This window comes from Mastigoproctus giganteus, chromosome 7 (assembly GCF_048544385.1).
Source record: "Mastigoproctus giganteus isolate SK-2022 chromosome 7, ASM4854438v1, whole genome shotgun sequence".
Taxonomy (NCBI): Eukaryota; Metazoa; Arthropoda; class Arachnida; order Uropygi; family Thelyphonidae; genus Mastigoproctus; species Mastigoproctus giganteus.
In genome coordinates this window covers 51,786,931-51,807,266 of record NC_143581.1, presented here as the reverse complement: position 1 = coordinate 51,807,266, position 20,336 = coordinate 51,786,931, and the positions used below count along the sequence as shown (strand labels likewise).

At 38.2% G+C, this 20,336-nt stretch overlaps 2 protein-coding genes across 3 annotated transcripts in view; one reads left to right on the top strand and one right to left on the bottom strand.

The window, feature by feature from the left end:
- eIF2beta (eukaryotic translation initiation factor 2 subunit beta) overlaps window positions 1–6,887 on the bottom strand; it is a 176,734-nt gene extending 169,847 nt beyond the window's left edge. Inside the window, exon 1 of the mRNA XM_090377660.1 lies at window positions 6,696–6,887. Coding sequence (XP_090233786.1) covers window positions 6,696–6,713 — 18 coding nt within the window. The 5' untranslated portion in view covers window positions 6,714–6,887. The remainder of the gene's footprint in view (window positions 1–6,695) is intronic.
- An 8,708-nt stretch (window positions 6,888–15,595) lies between these two features.
- LOC150082890 (deubiquitinase OTUD6B-like) overlaps window positions 15,596–20,336 on the top strand; it is a 373,124-nt gene continuing 368,383 nt past the window's right edge. Inside the window, exon 1 of one of the 2 annotated variants that reach the window (XM_090376893.1) lies at window positions 15,596–15,682. In XM_090376893.1, the coding sequence (XP_090233019.1) occupies window positions 15,598–15,682 (85 nt within the window). In that variant the 5' untranslated portion in view covers window positions 15,596–15,597. The remainder of the gene's footprint in view (window positions 15,683–20,336) is intronic. The other variant, XM_090376895.1, reaches the window with a different exon arrangement.

The window sequence follows — 20,336 nt, the reverse complement described above, 5'->3', positions numbered from 1 at the left end:
CATCCTGGTTCCTGTTGTTAATCACAATCTCTTAACCTTCAAAACATCAAGCAAATTTTGGCAGCTCTCTCTGTACTCCACCAACATTGAGGAAATTAAACCAATACATTACAAATATCAGATGCCAATGCTTAAACACTGGAAGTAAACAGTGAAATAATCTGAGTTTACTATATCAAAACAGCACTTCTCTTTTCACTTTAACACAAATGATTATATTTCTCAACTAAAACTTAGATATGAGAATAATTTCCCCATATGCATTTCAAACAAAATTTTATGTAGTCAAAACTGAAAAAAAATAAAATACAAAATTTGTATTTTTATCATTTGAAAAATTATTAGAATCAGCAACCAAACTACTACCATTACTGAGATGGTAGTGTCTACTCATGTCTATTATCTCAAAATTTTTTCTGGTCTACCCATCTGTACTGATTCTGCAGTAATCAATTCAAGTATGAATAGCAAACACCACAGTGAAACCTTGTGGGGCTCAGAAGCATAGCAAATATATAATTTTAGTAGGATACAATATTGAGCATTCAAATTAACTTAAAGCTTTATTTAACTCTTCAATAATTAGATAGTCAAATCAGTCCCGATAATGGTTGTGGTTAGTCTTTACAATCTGATATTCCTTCCCATCAACCATTGCAAGTAGCAGTAATTAACAGGATTTTTCTGATTTAAAAAAAACGGTGTGGGTGGAATCGCTAACACTAATAAAAAGCAAAGGGTGGGAGGGACTGGTCCTGTGAATCACTGCTACTTGCAATGATTGATCAGAAGGGGTACCAGATTATAAAGACTAACCAAAAAAAAAACTATATATCAATATTAAACCAACCCATAATAGCAAATTTTGTACTAAATCAAGAATCCTATTCACTTTGAGAATACATACTTTAGCTAATATTTCTGCTATATAAACATTATGTTAGTTTAAAACTTGAATTGCTAAAAAAACAACCATTTAAAACTAGTATTAATAGTGGCAAATGATGCAAGAAAGCAAGCTTATACAGCATCAGCTAAAAAAAAATTTCCACATCAGCTGATCCATCCCTTCCAGTAATTCTTCTAGTCCTTCCCTGAATTTATTCAAACTACCAAATTCCACAACAATAGATGGAATTTGATTCCAATAATAAACCATCTGCTGGCTGAAAGCAAACTTCTGCACATCTATGCTGCAATCAACCTTCCTCATTTTGAATTTATGTCCCCTCATGTACACAGTCTGAGCAAGAGGAAGAATAATATCAGCATTGAGCTTGGTCAGTCCATTCAAATCCTTAAGCACCTCACATGTGGCTAGTCTCCAGAAACTACAATTTGCAGAACTGAAGCCTTTCTTGGTAAGTGTTCCTCCCCCTCCCCTAACCAAGCTTATTACCATTCTCTGCACCATTCCAGCAAACTGACATCCTAAAATGAGGCTTCCAAACCTGTATGGAGCACTCAAGATATGACTAACCACTGCCTTTTACAATGAGATAATCACCATGTTATCCCTGCTGGCAAAGTTCCTGTATATCACTGACAAAATCCCATGAGCTGTCTAGGCAGATTCATTTTCAACTACCCTGAGTACTATACAGTTGACAGGTTAATCTGGAATTACTGCTACCCATATGTATTACATTGCATTTGTCAATGTTAAATTTCAATTACCATATCTAAACCCATTTACCTAATTTTTATATATCTTGTTGCAATAGTATACCTTTATTACTGCCATTAACCACTCTATCAACCTTTGCATCATCTGCAAACTTATACATTAAGCCTGATATACCTTCATCAATATCATTAATAAATATAGAAAAACAATGGGTCTATCACTAAACCAGAAGACCCACTAATAATACTAGCCCACAAAAAAGGAGCTCGTCTGGTAAGTATGGGCTTGGAACACCCAGGGTCCTGAGCTGGATATCATCATTCTTCTCTTTCTTGGTGATTCTTTTCTACGTCTCTCAGGGTAATTCAGAATTTTTTTCTGTCTGGTGTAGTATAAACCACAGGCTTCCTCGCACCATATGGCTAATAATAATAACCACTGTCTTTTCCCGTTCAACCATCCCTTTATCCATAGCAACAAATTGCCCTTAATGCCACACTGTTCCAATTTATATAACAGTCTTTTATGTGCAACAGTATCAAAAGCTTTTCTGAAATCTAAGTATACGATGTCAAAATTATTTTTTGCATTCAGTTCCTTTGTTACTGTGTCATAGTATCCAATCAGGCTAGTTTGACAAGACTGTCCCTTAACAAATCCATGCTGTGACTACCATATAATGACATTCCTATCTAGATAGTTCTGCATTACTTCTTTACTCCAAGGGCTCGCATCTGGTGGGTATGGCTTGGCACACCCAGGGTCCTGAGCAGGATATCATCATTCTTCTCTCTTTTGGTGATTCCCCTCCTACTTTTATCTCTCTCTTTCTCTCTTAGGGTACTCAAATTTTTTTTTGCTGGTTCAGCATAAGCCTCAGGATTTGTTGCACCATATGACTAATAATAATAATAATAATGCAGTCCCAGTGCTAACACACTCCTTCAGGGTCATAGATTGGACTAACACCGAGCTGGAGAATATCATGAGAACAACAAGGACAATGATGACCAAGAACTGCCAACACTACTCGAAATCAGCCGTGGAGAGACTAACAATTGCTCAGAAAGAAGGAGGAAGGGGCCTGATAGACCTCATCGGGCAGCAGAAAACAGCGACTGCTAACCTGGAGGATTACTTCCAGAAACACACAGCAGTGCTCCACCAGGACATAAGGAAGATAGATAAGTGGTATACCCCCTCTCAATCTAAGCGAGGAAACCCTTCCCACCCAGACGGTACAAGAAACGAAGCTAGAAAGATGGGCAGAGAAGACACTCTCCAGGGCAGACACCACAATGACCTCCATCACGATCACATAAATAAAATTGCTTCCAATGCATGGCTCACGAGCAGGACACTTACCTGAGATTGAAGGAGTCATGCTTGCCATCTAAGACCAAGTAATCAACACCAAGAACTATAGAAAATACATCGCCAAGGAATCCGGAGTGTCCAATGACACGTTGATGATGCCACCTAGCCTCAGAAATTATCCAACACATCACCACGGGGGTGCAAAGCAATCATCCAGACTGAGTACACTCATAGACATGACCAGGTAGCCAAGATAATTCACATCAGAAGCTAGCAAGTAAATACCAGTTGATCGAAGAAATTGTACCGTACTACAAGAACGAACCCCAGGTTCATACTTATAGTACGAACTGTACCAGGACCACGCCATAATAATGCATAAGACAATCCCACACAACAGACCGGACATAACCCTTGTAGACAAGAAAGAAAATGCTACCTATCTGATTGACATAGCAGTACCCAACACTGGCAACCTGCAGAAAACCCGGGAGGGGAAAATCAGGAAGTACACCAACCTAAGACAGGAGATCAAAGAGATGTGGCATATGCAACAAGTTATGACCATCTCGATCATCGTGTCAACCACACGTATGGTGCCAGACCCTACATAACTGCCTAGCAGCAATAGGTCTCCCGGCGAACACCTACAAGGAACTCCAGAAAGTTGCAATCCTGAACACCTGTAGGATAGTCAGAGTTCCTTAATCAACAGTAACACCAGACATGACAACAACCCTGTGTACTTGGTAACAATACCCATCATGAGGTGGAACTCCCAATCAGGGAGAAATAATATAAGAGTAATAATAATAATCATCAGTGACTCCCATCATTTCCCTGGAAGAGATGTCAAACTGACAGGTCTGTAATTACTCATCTCCCTTTGATTTCCCCCTCTGAGAATTAGGGATACATTTGTACATCTTCAGTGCATGAGGACAAATGGGCCTGTTGTACTAGGATCCATGGTGAAAGAAGATTAAGTGTTAACCAGTAAAAACAATTTAATTACAAATAGATACAGTTTAATCTAAGATATTCTGTATCTATTTGTAATTAAATTGTTTATACTGTAGCTTTCGAGATAAATCATGTCTCTTTTTCAACAGAATTTGAACTTAACGGACACAGATATGCGTGCAGTGAGACGTGTGAAGGCACGTCATTCAATCATTAATCTGGTGTTTACTGTTGCTGCATGGACATGCACAGTTTTTCTCCAGCGTTTGTCTAGGCATAAAATGGTTGTCTCCAAGATGGGGTGTAGTCTCATGCTTTTGCAGCGGTTCATGGCTCTCAAATTGTTCAATATATTGAGTGACTCTAACCAGAAGCGGTGGCGAAAGTGCTGGGAGTGGTCTATTATTTCATAGTCTCACTTGGGATTGAGGTTGTGGTGGGTAGCCCAGAAGTGCTCTGCGATTGCGGACTGGTTGGTCTCAGCAAGGCAAATTGCTCTGTCGTGTTCTGCAAGGCGGTCTTGAAGACGTCTCCAAGTCTCTCCTATGTAGCAGCTGTCACAGTCTTTGCAGGTTAAGTACTGTGGAAAAAGAGACACGATTTGTCTCGAAAGCTACAGTATCTATTTAATCTAAGGTATTCTGTATCTATTTGTAATTAAATTGTTTTTACTGGTTAACACTTAATCTTCTTTCAGTGCACACTAATCTACTCAGAATCCAAAGATGTTCTCATTATGGCTAAGGGTTTACTTACTTCCTTTTCTTTTCTTTTTTTTGGCTCATGCTGCATAAGCTCATACACTTGCTTTCTTGCATCACATGCCACTACTACTACTTTAATATCACTGGATATATCCCATCCACCCCAGATAATTTTTTTTTTTTTTTTTTATGTTTAGCTTCAACAATCTCTCTTCCACTTTTCTTTCGGTTACAACAAAATCATTTATCTCTGTTAGAATATGATAAACTTCTCACATCACCTTTCCTAAAGAATTCTTCATGTGTGAATGTATCTTGCATCTACATTCACATATTTCTCACGTGTGAATGTAGATGCAAAATATCCATTTGGTTTGTCTGCAACCTGAGCAGGATCATCAACACTTAAGTCGATGATATATCAAGTAGGCAAGAAAGGTTATATTACCATTGAATATCTAAATAATTCAATAAATTTAGATATGCTTGATTTGTAAGTCTAGGGAGGAAAATAATTCGAAAAGATTAAAAATAAAGTATATCACCGAAGAATACTGGTAACTGAAACTCGAAATGAAATTCAAACACAGCATGGGTTTGTTAAGGGAAAGTCTTGTCTGACAAATTTGATTGGTTATTATGATGTGGTCACAAAGGAACTGGATGCAAAAAATAATTTTGATATCATATACTTGGATTTCAGGAAAGCTTTTGACACTGTTGCGCATGAAAGACTACTGTACAAATTGGAGCAGAATGGTATTAAGGGTAAGTTGCTACAATGGATAAAAGGATGGTTAAGTGGGAGAAGACAGAGGGTGGTAATCAATGGGTGCTGCTCTTCATGGACTAATGTTATTAGTGGAGTCCCACAGGGTTCGGTGTTGGGTCCACTGTTGTTTTGTGTATTTATCAATGATATTGATGAAGGTATATCAGGCTTAATGTCGAAGTTTGCAGATGACACAAAGGTTGGCAGGGTTGTTAATGACAGTAATGGCAGTACTGCAACAGGATCTAGATAATTTGGGCAGATGGGCTAAGAAGTGGCAACTGAAGTTCAACCTTGACAAATGCAAAGTACTGCATATGGGTAGAAGTAACCCCAGAGACACGTACCAACTGTGTGGTACTACACTTAAGGTGGTAGAAAATGAAAAAGACCTGGGAGTAATTGTGGAATCAGATATGAAGTTTTCTGAGCAGTGCAGACAGGCTGCTAGGGCGGGTCATGGGGTTTTGTCAATGATATATAGGAATTTTGCTAGCAGGGAAAAGGAGGTGATTGTCCCTCTGTATAAGGCAATGGTCAGGCCACGCCTTGAGTACTGCGTACAGGTCTGGAGGCCTCATTTTAGGAAGGATGTAGATTTGCTTGAGCGTGTACAGAGAAGAGCAACACGATTGGTGAGGGGAATGAAGGGATTCTCTTACCAAGAGAGGCTTAAGTTCTGCAAATTGCAGTGGCTGGAGACTAGGCACCTGCGCGGTGATCTGATTGAGGTCTATAAGGCCTTGAATGGGTTGAGCACGTTGAATTCTGATGGGATCCTTCCACTTGTTCAGATTACCAACCTACGGGGACATAAGTTCAAATTAAGAAAGGACAGATGTAGAATAGATGTGCGGAAATTTGCCTTTAGCCAGCGGGTGGTTAATTGCTGGAACAAACTTCCATCTGTCGTTGTGGAAGTTGATAGGTTAAATAAATTTAAGGAGGAACTGGACAGGCATTTGGAGGGAATGGTGTGATTTTTTTTTTTTTTTTTTTTTTGGCTGATGCTGCATAAGCTCCTACACTTGCTTTCTTGCATCATGTGCCACTACTACTACTACTAGCTAATGAACTGGCTACTCAGTAATTGCATACTTATCCTTCATAACCCAGCGTATGCCATATTTATTATTATACACTATCCACTGTCATAAAGGGTTGTTTTTTTTTTTTTTTTGAATAAGCGTCTGACACACAGCATCAAGTATAAATCATAATTTACTGGCAAAACAAATCATGGAAGTCATAACATAAAAATGAAAAGAATAAATTGGACTAATCCATATGTGCGGCATATATATTCACTTACCGCTTCATCTTCAGCCATTGCGAAAACACTGTTAAGAAATTAAAAGAATTATGGGCCACTGAAATACGGAATTACAAAATCTATACGTTGCTTGAAATCTACCATTTAAATTATAACAATAAGCACATTCCTTTTAACACCTTAAAGAAAAAATACTTCAAACTAAACAAAATTGCATCAGGCAACGCATACGAACAGTAATAGTGAAGGAATCGTATACTGTACTGGCATAATATCAATTTTTCCCCAATTTATTACAAGCAGGTTAAAGCCGAAATCACGCCCAATTATATAGTAAAATACTAACAAGCATAGGTGTAACTAGGGTACGACGAGTGCGAACTCAGTCCGAGAGAACCAACTGTATATAAAAACAGACTAACCGAATTTAAAATTTATTTAAAAAAAAATTACAATTGAAGTTTTCAAAATAAGGTATAAATCAAAAATATTATAACTCTCACTCTCTCTCTCTTTTATAAAAGTTCCATCTCATTGACAATTTAATAACTACTTTTTATAAATTACAGTGCTTATAATTTAAATAATATTATAATTAATTCGATAATAAAAATATATATAATTATGATGAACAGGTTAGTTCAAATGCATCATTTTAGTAAGCAGCAAACTAGTAGCTAACAATTGGCATCATTTAATTATATCTGATGTGTTGAACACCTTCACAGCGAGTTTCCATGATATTGAACTACCTTGAATAAATAACGCTTCACCAATGGACAAGACTATTGTTACTTATTCTCGGCGCATACCACCACTCAGACGTCACAGTACCCTGGTACTATGTATTGTCAATTGGTGACGTCTGGGTGGTGGTATCTATCTGTACCTGGTTTAGTGTAGAAACGTGTAAAGTGTAAAGCGTTCGATGTCTAACTGCCGCAGGGGTTTCCCCATCTCCGCATTGTGTACTCTGTGTATCACCGCACTCTGTGAATGCCAGAGGTTTAAAAAGTGTAATGTGTATGTGTTAGCGTTGTGTACGGTCGTGATATGTTGTTCTTCTGACCATTTAGCCATTGGGCCCTCAGTGGGACCCCCATTGTCACACTTAGCCCCTAGGAAGCACCTCAGGAAGTAGAGGGGTCGCTTAAGTACTCTGGCAGGCCCTGCCACCAAATTTCTGAAAATTTCATGGCAATGGCCTAAAAAAATAAAATAAAGTAATAATAAAAAATATATATATATAATAATAATAATAAAATAATAATAATGAAAATATATAATAATAATAATGAAAAAAATATAAATAAATAAATAAAGTAAAAAAATTGTAATGTGACAAGTAAGAGTAGGGGTAGAGTCTGAAGGAGAGGGGGCACATGTAGAAACTTGGGATGATAGGGCAGACAACACCAACGTGGTCAGTGGGGACAAACCCCGCCAGGAGAAATGAGGGGAAGGGATGGAAACCGTCCTCTCCCCCCTCCCAAGGGATGGGGATTAAAAGTGAACTAGATTAGAGTGCCCCGTTCAGGTCGCCAATATCAACAGTTACTATCAGGTAATGGATCCATTATCCCAGACAAGAAGTGCATCCAAGAGGCTGGCGTTTAGTGTTATTTTGCCTCCTCCTGGAGATTGGAGAAACCCCTGGTGCCGCTAGATATCAATACGCTTTACACTTTACTTGGTGTTGTACCTGCCTACACGCCCATGAGAAGCCAATAATCTTCGAAACGGTGCGTCGATGTGGTGGTATCCGACAAGAAAAAGTAATAACAGTGTGCTGAAGTGGGGTTTACTCAAAGAGGTAACTACCATTGGGGTAAAGGAAAGGGATATTGCTTTCGTAAAGGCAACTACGGCGGTCTGGGACAGTATTTAAATTCTATACAGTGGGACCAACTGATGATGTTACCAAAAGAAATTCAAAATGGGAAGCATTCAAAGAACTTATCTTGGAAGCTACTAGGCTTTACATGCCAACTAAGAAATATTGTTCAAGGTTTAGGCCTAAGTGGAGGTCAGATGAACTAATGAGACATATGTCAGAGAAGAAAATTGCATAGGATACATACAAATTAACACGTGACACAGAAGCCTATGATACATACAAGTTGATCTGTGACCAAGTTACAAAGGAGGTTAGGCAGGCGAAGGCAGATTACGAGAAATCTTTGGCAAAGGTGCAAAGAAAAACAGCAAAGAGTTCTTTACTTATGTAAACTCTAGAAGAAAGAGGATGAATCAGATTGGTCCACTTGATATCGATGGGTCAAATGTTGATGATCCTGCTCAGGTAGCTAACAAACTGAATGAATATTTTGCATCGCCATTCACACATGAGGAGTTATTCAGCGAGGGGAATGCCAGAGGTGTATTCAACTCTGGCAGTAAGCTAGAGAATCTTGTAATAACTGCGAGTAAAGTGGAGGAGAAATTGTTCAAGATAAATACAAGTAAGGCACCTGGGGTGGATGGGATCTATCCAGTTATATTAAAGGAGGCAGCAAAGGAAGTAAGCAAACCCTTAGCCATAATTATGAGAGCTTCCTTGGACTCAGGGGAAGTACCCATGGACTGGAGATGTGCAAATGTGACCACAATTCACAAAGGAGGATCAAATGGCGACACAAGCAATTATAGACCTGTTTGCTTAACTTCTTTTCCTGGAAAATTAATGGAGGCACTGGTTAAAGAAGCACTGCAGGATCATCTGGACAAGACTTCAGTTATAGCTCAGACACAGCATGGTTTTGTTAAGGGGAAGTCTTGCCTGACCAATTTGATTGGATACTATGATGCAGTCACAAAAGAACTGGATGCAGGGAATAACTTTGATATTATATACTTCGATCTTAGAAAGGCTTTTGATACTGTTGCACATGGAAGACTGCTGCACAAATTGGAGCAGTGTGGCATTGGAGGCAAATTGCTGCCATGGATAAAGGGGTGGTTGAGGGCGAGAAGACAGAGAGGAGTAATCAATGGACACTGCTCATCGTGGACTAATGTTATTAGTGGGGTCCCGAAGGGTTCAGTATTGGGTCCATTATTATTTTCTGTATTTATAAATGATATCGATGATGGTATATCAAGCTTAATGTCCAAGTTTTCAGACGATACGAAGGTTGGCAGGGTTGTCAAGGACACTACTGACACTATGCTACTTCAACAGGATCTGGAAAGGTTGAGCAGATGGGCTGAGAGGTGGCAAATGAAGTTTAACATTGACAAATGTAAAGTACTGCATATGGGAAGCAGTAATCTCAGAGTAACGTATCGACTCTGTGGTACTACACTGACAGTGGTAGAGAATGAAAGGGACCTGGGGGTGGTTGTTCAGGTAGATATGAAGTTTTCTGACAGTGCAGACGGGCTGCAAGTGTAGCTCATGGTGTATTGTCGATGATGTATAAGAATTTTTCTAGAAGGGATGAGGAGGTGATTATTCCCTTGTATAAGGCAATGGTCAGGCCACACCTTGAGTACTGTATACAAGTCTGGAGGCCTCATTTCAAGAAGGATGTAGAGCTGCTGGAACGAATACAGAGAAGGGCAACAAGATTAGTGAATGGAACAAAGGGGTGCTCTTACGACGAAAGGCTTAAGTTTTGCAAATTACAGTGTCTGGGGACTAGGCACCAGCGAGGTGATCTGATAGAGGTGTATAAAGCCTTGAATGTTTTGAGCATGCTCAATGCTGATGGGATTCTTCCTCTTGCTCAGAATAATCACCTGAGAGGGCATAAATTCAAATTGAGAAAAGGCAGATGTAGGATAGACGTGAGGAAATTTGCCTTTAACCAGGGGGTGGTTGGTTGGTTGAATAGACTTCTATCCCTTGTCGTGGAAGTTGGTAGCCTAAATAAGTTTAAGGCTCAGCTGGGCAGGTATTTCGAACGAACAGAAGGGTGAAGTGGAAGTGGTTATTTTTTATTTATTTTTTTATTTTTTTGGCTGATGCTGCATAAGTTTGCTTTCTTGCATCAAATGCCTTTACTAATGCTAATGCTAAATGGTTCGAAACCTATCAGTGAAGCGAGGAAGTTTTATGCTTAATTAGGCAGTACACGAACCTGAGACATGAGGTCAATGAGATGTGGCATATGCAAGACGTATCACCATCCCAATCATCTTGTCAAACACCGGTATGGTACCAAAGACTCTACATAGCAGCGTAGCAGCAATAGGTCTCCCAGACAACACCTACATGGAACTTCAGAATGTCGCAATCCTTAACACCTGTAGGACAGTCAGAGTGTTCCCCCACCGACTGTGACACCAAACATTACAATCACCCTGTGTACTTGGTAGCAGTACCCGTCACGGAGTGGAATCCCCCAATCAGGGAGAAATAATATAAGAGCAACAACAATGATAATAATCACAGGTATGGTGCCAAACACCACTACATAACAGCCTATTAGCAGTAAGTTTCCCAGCGAACACCAAAAGGAACTCCAGATAGTGGCAATCCTAAACACCTGTTGGATACTCAGAAAGTTCCTCGACCAACAGTAACACCAGACATAACAACCACTCTGTGGACTTGGTCGCAGTACCCGTCATGGAGTGGAATCCCCCAATCAGGGAGAAATAATATAAGAGCAACAAGAATAACAATAATAGTAATAAGGTCTTGCTGTAAGATCGTCCATTCCTCTTTCAGCACGTCTTCATCTGGTAAACATTTTCTGTTGGGTGTGGACGTGCCAATAGGCATCTCCCCCAAGCGTTCATATGTGTTCGATGTGATTTAGCTCGCGGAACGGGCAGGCCAATCCATACTAACGATGCACTCACGTTCCAAAAGCATATCAACAGCTCCAGTGCGATGGGGTGTGGCCTTACCATCCATAAACACGAACGCGGGGCTAATGGCACCTCGGAACAGGTTCACACGGGGAAGGATTTCCTCAGTACATTAGCGTGCACCGGTTACAGTACCACCTTCCAGTACTGTATCTGGCCTTGTGTTCGTCCATCCAGGGGAACGCCTCCCCAGACGAGAACACCTCAATCCCTGTCAGTGATGTTTGCGGGGTGATCCCGTGTGCCAACCTCGCGCCAGATTAGCTGACGTCGATTCAGCGTAGATTCAAATTCAGCAGAGATTATCTCTGCTGAGTTTGAATCTCCTCTCATCAGTAAAGCGTACCTTACCCCATTTCACTGCTGTCCAGTCCTTGCGTTCGATGCTTCACTGTAAACGGTGTTTCCGATGGGCAGGTGTTATAGGGACAAAGCGTACTGGCCATCGGGCAAACAGTCCACCATTGTGGAGTTTCCTGGCGACAGCAATTCGCGATATCCTTCATCCTATTCAGCTGGTGTGCAATGGATCCTGCTGTCTGGTGTCGGTCCATCTTGGCCTGTAGGAGTATATAGCGATCATCATTGGGCTTTGTTTTTCGTGGACGACCACAACTATTCGTTTGAACATGTATCTGATGGTCGACAATGCACGTGAGACGAAGCTATTGGCGATACCGAACTCTGCAGCCACACTCCTCGCTCTTCGACCCCGGGTAAAGTCATCCTTTTTGCATGTGCACCAGCTTTCTACTGAACGGCCACAGTTATGCAAATCGCAACAGGCTGTTTCGTTTGCTTTTGTGGTTGTAACCTTTAAAATAGTTTTGGACATTAAGTTTAGGACACCAGTGTAGTAGAAACACACTATCTCGTCACGTGAGCGAGAAAAACATGTCAAACGTCAAATTTGTGAGAGCCATATTTCACATTTAGTTGTATTGGTAGGAGACACACTGCTATCATTCGATTCAAATTATTATATTCCGGTCAACCGTAATCTAGTACATATACGTAATCTCGTACATGACATCGAGTGATGTTGTTGGCCAACTCACGTTTTCAAGAGCTCATTTTTCTGTTCGAAACAGAAATTTCGCGGAGTGTGATAGCGTGAGCAGAGGAAAATGGAAGAGATGTTGATAGAAAAAGTGAGATTGCACGAGGTGCTGTATAGTATTAAATTACAAATTATCTAGATGAACATATGCAGTAAGAAACAAAAGATTTCGAAATGACAGTTAAATTTAAGAGTATACTTTTATATTGGCTATATTCAGGTGTATGATTATAATTAATTAATAAACATCTTAAATTTAGTGTAAATGACTTACATAATGTATATTTTCTTGTACTATAATAGGAAATTATTGTGAATTTAGTTGGGTTTTATTTTCTTTACTAATCACAACAGCAGCAGCATGAAGCCTTACATTTGTTATTTACAAATTACCTTATGACTTTATACATTGTTACATATATTCATTAATTTAACAATAAATTTACATGGTATATGTACCCGAATATCGGTCGCTGTAGCCTAGTGGTCAAGCAATGGGTGCACAAGAACACTCACTTTCAATGAGCGAGATTCAAACTCGTGTCTACTAAACACAGTGCTGTTTCTCGTATTCTCTGTATCTTGTTAACTCCTCTGACCGTGTGGTCGTCCCGGAGCATAAACAGAAATTTTATTAATAAGCAAATTTTAATTGCATAATTATTTTAGTCATTAGCATTAGCATTAGTAGAGGCATTTGATGCAAGAAAGCAAGCTTATGCAGCATCAGCCAAAAAAAAAAAAAAAAACGACTTCACCCCTCTGTTCGTTCAAAATACTTGTCCAGCTGAGCCTTAAACTTATTTAGGCTATCAACCTCCACTACACGGGATGGAAGTCTGTTCCACCAACCAACCACCCGCTGGCTAAAGGCAAATTTCCGCACGTCTATTCTACATCTGTCTTTCCTCAATTTGAATTTATGCCCTCTCAGGTGATTATTCTGAGCTAGAGGAGGAATCCCATCAGCATTGAGCATGCTCAAACCATTCAAGGCTTTATACACCTCTATCAGATCACATCGCTGGTGCCTAGTCTCCAGACACTGTAATTTGCAAAACTTAAGCCTTTCTTCGTAAGAGCATCCCTTTGTTCCATTCACTAATCTTGTTGCCCTTCTCTGTACTCGTTCCAGCAGCTCTACATCCTTCTTGAAATGAGGCCTCCAGACCTGTATACAGTACTCTAGGTGTGGCCTGACCATTGCCTTATACAAGGGAATAATCACCTCCTTATCCCTGCTGGAAAAATTCCTGTATATCATTGACAATACTCCATGAGCTACTCTTGCAGCCCGTCTGCACTGCTCAGAGAACTTCATATCTGCCTGCACAACCACCCCCAAGTCCCTTTCATTCTCTACCACTGTCAGTGTAGTACCACAGAGTTGATACGTTGCCCTGTAATGTTGCTGTTTCCCATGTGTAGTACTTTACATTTGTCAATGTTAAACTTCATTTGCCACCTCTCAGCCCATCTGCTCAACCTTTCCAGATCCTGTTGCAGCAGCATAGTGTCAGTAGTGTCCTTGACAACCCTGCCTACCTTTGTATCGTTTGCAAACTTGGACATTAAGCTTGATATACCATCATCAATATCATTTATAAATACAGAAAACAATAATGGACCCAGCCCTGAGGGACTCCACTAATAACATTAGTCCACGATGAGCAGTGTCCATTGATTACCACTCTCTGTCTTCTCCCCCTCAACCACCCCTTTATCCATAGCAGCAATTTGCCTCCAGCGCCACACTGCTCCAAATTGTGGAACAGTCTTCCATGTGGAACAGTATCAAAATCCTTTCTAAGATCCGAATATATGATATCAAAGTTATTCCCTGTATCCAGTTCCTTTGTGACCACATCATAGTATCCAATCAAATTGGTCAGACAAGACTTCCCTTTAACAAAACCATGCTTTGTCCAAGCTATAACTGAAGTCTTGTGTAGACGATCCTGCAGTGCTTCTTTAACCAGTGCCTCCATTAATTTTCCTGGAACAGAAGTTAAGCTCACAGGTCTATAATTACTTGTGTCAGCCTTTGATCCTCCTTTGTGAATGTTGTTTAAATGTAAAAAAAAAATTCTTAATTACCTCGAGAGAGAGTTTTGATTGGACTCGAGTTTTTTTTTTGCCAAAATTTGAGTTTGAAAAAACACTTAAATCACTATTTCTGGCATATGAACCTACATCAATTGCAATAAATTTATATTCAGGATTTACAAGTGCTAACAGCTCAATAGAATGAGCTCCTTTATAATTGTAAAAGGTTGAGACTGGATTAATTGGGAATTGAATATTTATGTTTTCCATCTATGGCTGCAATGCAGTTTGTGAAATTCCATAGTTCCTTGTATTTAATTGCTGACTTTTTCCAAAGCTCTTTGCTTGGTTCTGGCCACAGAGTTCTGGCATTGCAATGGATCCCAATTTATGCCAGATGGCGTCACACGCATCGATCACTGTTCCAGTCACATAGCAGTAAGATATTGTAGTACTCTGTGGTTCCAGTTAAGTTTCGAACTGAAACCTAACTGGAAACTAAAACTTTTCTAAATCTTCTTCAAAATCTGAAAAGAGTGAACTGTGGCAATTAATTTTCGTTGAGCTTTTCCAAAAGGGAACAACACATATTATTATTATTATTAGCCATATAGTGCAAGGAAGCCTGAGGCTTATGCTGCTCCAACCTAAAAAAAAAATTTCCAACTTACCCAAAGAGAGAGAAAAGTAGAAGTAAATCACCAAGAAGAGAAGAATGATGATATCCAGCTGAGAACCCTGGGTGTGCCAAGCCCATACTCACCAGATGTGAGCCCCTGGGGTTGTATGTAACATGACGTGATAATAATGTGTGTTCTACGACAGATTTCACAGTTTTCATAATACAGCCACATTCACATCACAGTACATTCACATTACGTGATAATAGTTTGATGTGTTTCTTCCTCGTTACAGTGTTACACTCTCCTTCGCTCGACCCCGATGCATATTGCTGAAAAAGTCTAGTAGATGGAGCCACCAATATAACTGTCAGATATTAATATCCATAGTTTAAAGATGGCGGAAGATGATGAAGTTCAAGAGCTAAATGCCGGTGCTAGACTTTTCCAAGTTCATAGAAAAGAAAGAAAAGATTTGCAAGGTACGTTTATGTTAAATTTTCATATGCAATTAATTTTTGTTTTCAAATATAGACCAGTAACGTCGCTTATTGTGTAACAAGTTCAAACTTGTGTGATTTGCACAATTAGTTGGAGCAGAAATATAGTTTGGATTGTTTTCTTTAGATACAGTATAAGCACTCGTGTTACGAACGGTATTGTGAAATTGAACATTGTTAATCACTTGTAGAATATTTCAAGCGGGGTTAATATATCAGTTATGTTGTATCTAATTTTGTAATTACCTGGCTTATTCATTGCCTGTATTCTAGTAGTAAAACTTCAGCAATGAACTCGTAACACCCGATTAACTTCGATTTCGGTAACGATAACAATTGTGGTATTCGCCGATTTGAATAATATAAAAAAAAAAAAAAAAACTGTTGCAAGCATAGTTACTTAAGTTGTGTAATTTTATCCAAGAATATGAGTGCTTCAAAGAAGCTTTTATGATAACTTATGATGTGGGCAGGAGGAAAACGTTTTGTTGAATTAAATCAAAAGTTTGTCCGCAGGGCAGGGGCCTCGAATTTAAGTGGTTCTCTAAGTGAGAACCACATAAATTAAAAAAAAAAAAATAATAAATTACATTTTATTCGGGCTTGATGATATTGGTAGGATCATTGGTAGGAAACTTAGACTTCGCCTTTACTCCCATTTGGTGCGAGGAAAAGGGCGCCCCATTACTCGCACCAAGTGGGAGTAAAGTGATGTGGCCAATTGAGGAAAAGGTGTATTCGTGCCAAATAGAGGTACGGCAGACTCGATATACCGGGATCGGAATAATCGGGAAACTTCAAAATTTCAAATAAAAAATCAACCAGAAATCATAAAATTCAAGTAATAACTAGAATAGGTATAAACTGATGTTTTGCAAGCAAAGTCGTAAACAGCGGCGTTATAAGGCTGCATTGGGAGATTTGTGTATCTTGCAACCACTGCTGTCTTCACACCCGCCCCTCAAAAAAAAAAAAAAAGGACCGAATGTTTAGTTTGTTTTAGTTCGTCTTGTTGATTGTTGTGTTCTGTCGCACCGCAAAAGGACAAATTTTGTTTCGTTATTTATGTCGGATTTTTTTTTATAGTAACTTTTTTATTATTATTATTTTTTTGTTTAGAAATCGCGAAAATGATGGGCAAACGCAAGAGTTTAGCCTTCCTAGTACTAAATAAAAGGAAATCTTATCATACAAAAATTTGATTAGTCCTGTCTTAGATTACTACTATGTAATTCAAGTGTGCGTGCAGATATACTATTGATCAGAGTTGTGCTTTCAATTAAACAAAAACTTGAAATTATTCAAAAGTTTGAAAATGGCGCATCCGTTAAATCTCTAATGAACCGTAATAACGTTGGTGACCAAACCATATGCGACATTGTAAAAAATAAAGGGAAGCTATTAGATTTAAAATCAACATCGTAAAAAATAAATGCATATCCAATACGCACTACTTGCATATTGGACACGCAAGTAGTGCGTGGTAAGTTTTTTTCGTTTTTTATCTATCGCCATACTTTTTATGTAGGTTGCCAAACATTCTTCGATACGGTAAGTCCCCGACTTATGTAGCTTCAGACTTACATTATGCTATTTACATATTTTTTATGACTAAAGATTTCAGTGAAGGGGACACACACATTTCACCATAATAACGTAACAACCCATAGAATTCTAGCTATCAGTATCATTGTAAATGCAAGAAGATTGAGTTTACTACCCAATTATAATGAATTGCACTAACAGAAAAGCCCAATAACCCGGAAAGTGCAAATTGTTTTTATTGTTTTATGGCAGTGACCTCCAGAAATGTGCTTTAGTAAAATGTATGCTCGCGTGAGGTGATAATAGTGAGTTTTTGCCTTAACCCTGGGAAGTTCTTTTCAGAAAATTTAATTTTGACTGTTATCATGGTGCAGACTAAGTGAATAAGTGGCAGCGGTACTAGTAAATCTATCAAGAAAAGGAAATCAATCGATTTGGATCAGAAAATTAAAATAATAAGGATGTACGAAAATGGCCAAACATTAACAAGTATCGTATGAAATTCAGATTTGTCAGTTGCAACAGTGAACACAATAAAGGAGAAAGACAGAATACGAGAAGCGGTGAAGTGATCAGCACCAATGAAGTCAACTATAATAACCAAGCCTATGAAATACAAATTTGTTTTTACAGTATGAAAACTATATAATATCAGCGTAAAAACACCATAGACAATAGACAGTACAAAATCATGCATTTTTTCTTCCTTTTATGTTTTCTTTTTTTATGTGCCACTCTGGTTACTTCATCGCTGTCCCCAGATAAAGTTTTTAATTGAACTGATTAAAAATATATAACTATTTTACTTCTGAGGATATTATATGGTTTTTAAAATTTTGGCATATTAGGGATATAGTATCAATATTTTATTTGTGATTCCCGAGTTATGTAAAACTCGACTACGTAAGAATTCCTGGAATGTATCTCTTACGTATGTCGGGGATTTACTGTATTTTTAGATTAACCGGGAAATCAATTATCCGGGAAATTTTTTTTACCATCTGTCCTGGAAAAACGAGAGTCTACTGTATATTGATTGCTGCTCTACAGGGATTGCTCAAAACAAACGATCTTGTCTTCCTAAATATTTGGCAAGCACACCCTACCTCCCAGGTGGAAAAATCTTCCTTTAAAAAAATATTTAAAAATTATTTTATTATTATTTGTATTTTAATAGCACCAGGGGCATTCCTAGGGCATCAATGGCAATTTTGTGTCCCCCTCAATATATATTTTGTCGTACTTTTTTCATCTAATGATAATTAATAACAAAAGTAATATAATTATTGACAACAAAATTTACAAAATCACAACCAATAAAAAGTATAAATTAAAAAGTTAATTAGAAAAGAAACAATGAGGTAAAGGTTATATTTTACTTACAAAAGAATTATGTTTGTACATATAAATTATATTATATAATTAAAAAATTATCGTATATTTTTAGATTTTAATAAATTTAATATTAATACTTTTATAAATCAACATTCAAAATAAATATTTTAATAAATACTAGTGGTCTTCGCCCCCTGCTTGCTTTGCTCGCCCACCCCCGCACGATTTTCTATGTAAAATGTAGAGGTATATGGAGTAAGTATACCTCTAAAAAAAAAAAAAAAAAGGTAAACTGCAGCCATTTTCGATCCACTACAGGATGAAAGCCTCCTCAACAAATCATGTTGAGGAGAATGAACCATAATCTGCCACACTGGTCCAGTAAGGGTTGGCAGATCGACTGCTAAATATTTAGCAGTCGATCTGCCAACTGATGGGGCAGAACCTCGGTCTACTCAAGGAACGTGTGCTACTGCATTCTCGCTCCTGACCACTCGTTTACGGATGCCTCCTCTAGTAAGTCAAATATACCTGTACCCAGAGGCGTAGCCAGGTTTTCGGTACCCTTGGTAAATTCGTGGCTAAGCACCTTTTTTGATAATTGTTAAAATCAGAATAAATAATAAGTACAGTCGGACCTCTGTTTAATCAACTTCTTTATAGCGAATTTTTCTATATAGAGATAAATGTTTTCTTTTTACCGACTGTACGAATTTTTTTAGACTTCGCTAAATAGAATTTTAATCTTTACCGAATTTTTTTATTTCTTCATTTTATGGAAACGAAAATTTTCCATGTAACTACTGCATTACCAGACTTAACCGGGTAAACATTGTTCGCACCCATGGCCTTCAAGCAAGCAATAGTGCTGTTGCTACACCCGAATTAAGAGATTACCATCTGCAACTCAGTGGGACCCATAAAACCTGTCCGATTACCTGTCCTACATACGGAGAAGTTGGTTATATGTGTATACATATATAATGTAAAACAAATAAACTTCTCTTATTTAATAACAAAATAATACAGAAGAAATACTTCTAGAGGAAGAAATACATAAAATCACAGATTTATATGGATAGGTACATAAAGTTATTATATAGTAACATAAAATTATTAACTTACATCAAAGTTTAATTTTTCTTGCTTTAGTGTTAGCAAAATTTGTGATAATTTCATTGAAGTCTATTTTGCTAGCAATTTCATGTTCAATTGAAAGGAGACATAGATGTGATGTGTCCTGATGTTGATCTCAAATAATTCTTAACAAGTTTTAACTTGCTAAAACTTCTTTCTGCAGTGCCTACTGTTGTTGGCACTGTAAGGGATATTTTAAGAGCCCTTTCAATATTTGGATAGGTTTCTTGCAACTCCCATTTAGCCAATACATTCAAAATATCTAAGTGGTATATTGTACCGGGATTTTTGTTTTCTAATATTTCAATTATTTGGTGTTTAAAGCATTTAATTTCAATTTTAAATTGGTCTTGGTTAATTTCAGGGTATTTTTCTGATAGTAAAATAGCTTTAGTTTTTAAATCCTCATTTGTCATTGAATGGAACGCTTTGCCAGTCAAAAAATGAAAGTCTTCTGCCATCTTTAGACATTCAGATCTTTCATTTAACTGCATTATAATGGAATCAATTATTGAAAAACAAGAAATTTTTATTCCATCGAAGTTCGACGATTCATCTTCAGCATACACATCTGACATTTTCTTTCTTTTTACCTTCCTCTTTTCAACTCGTGCTGTTT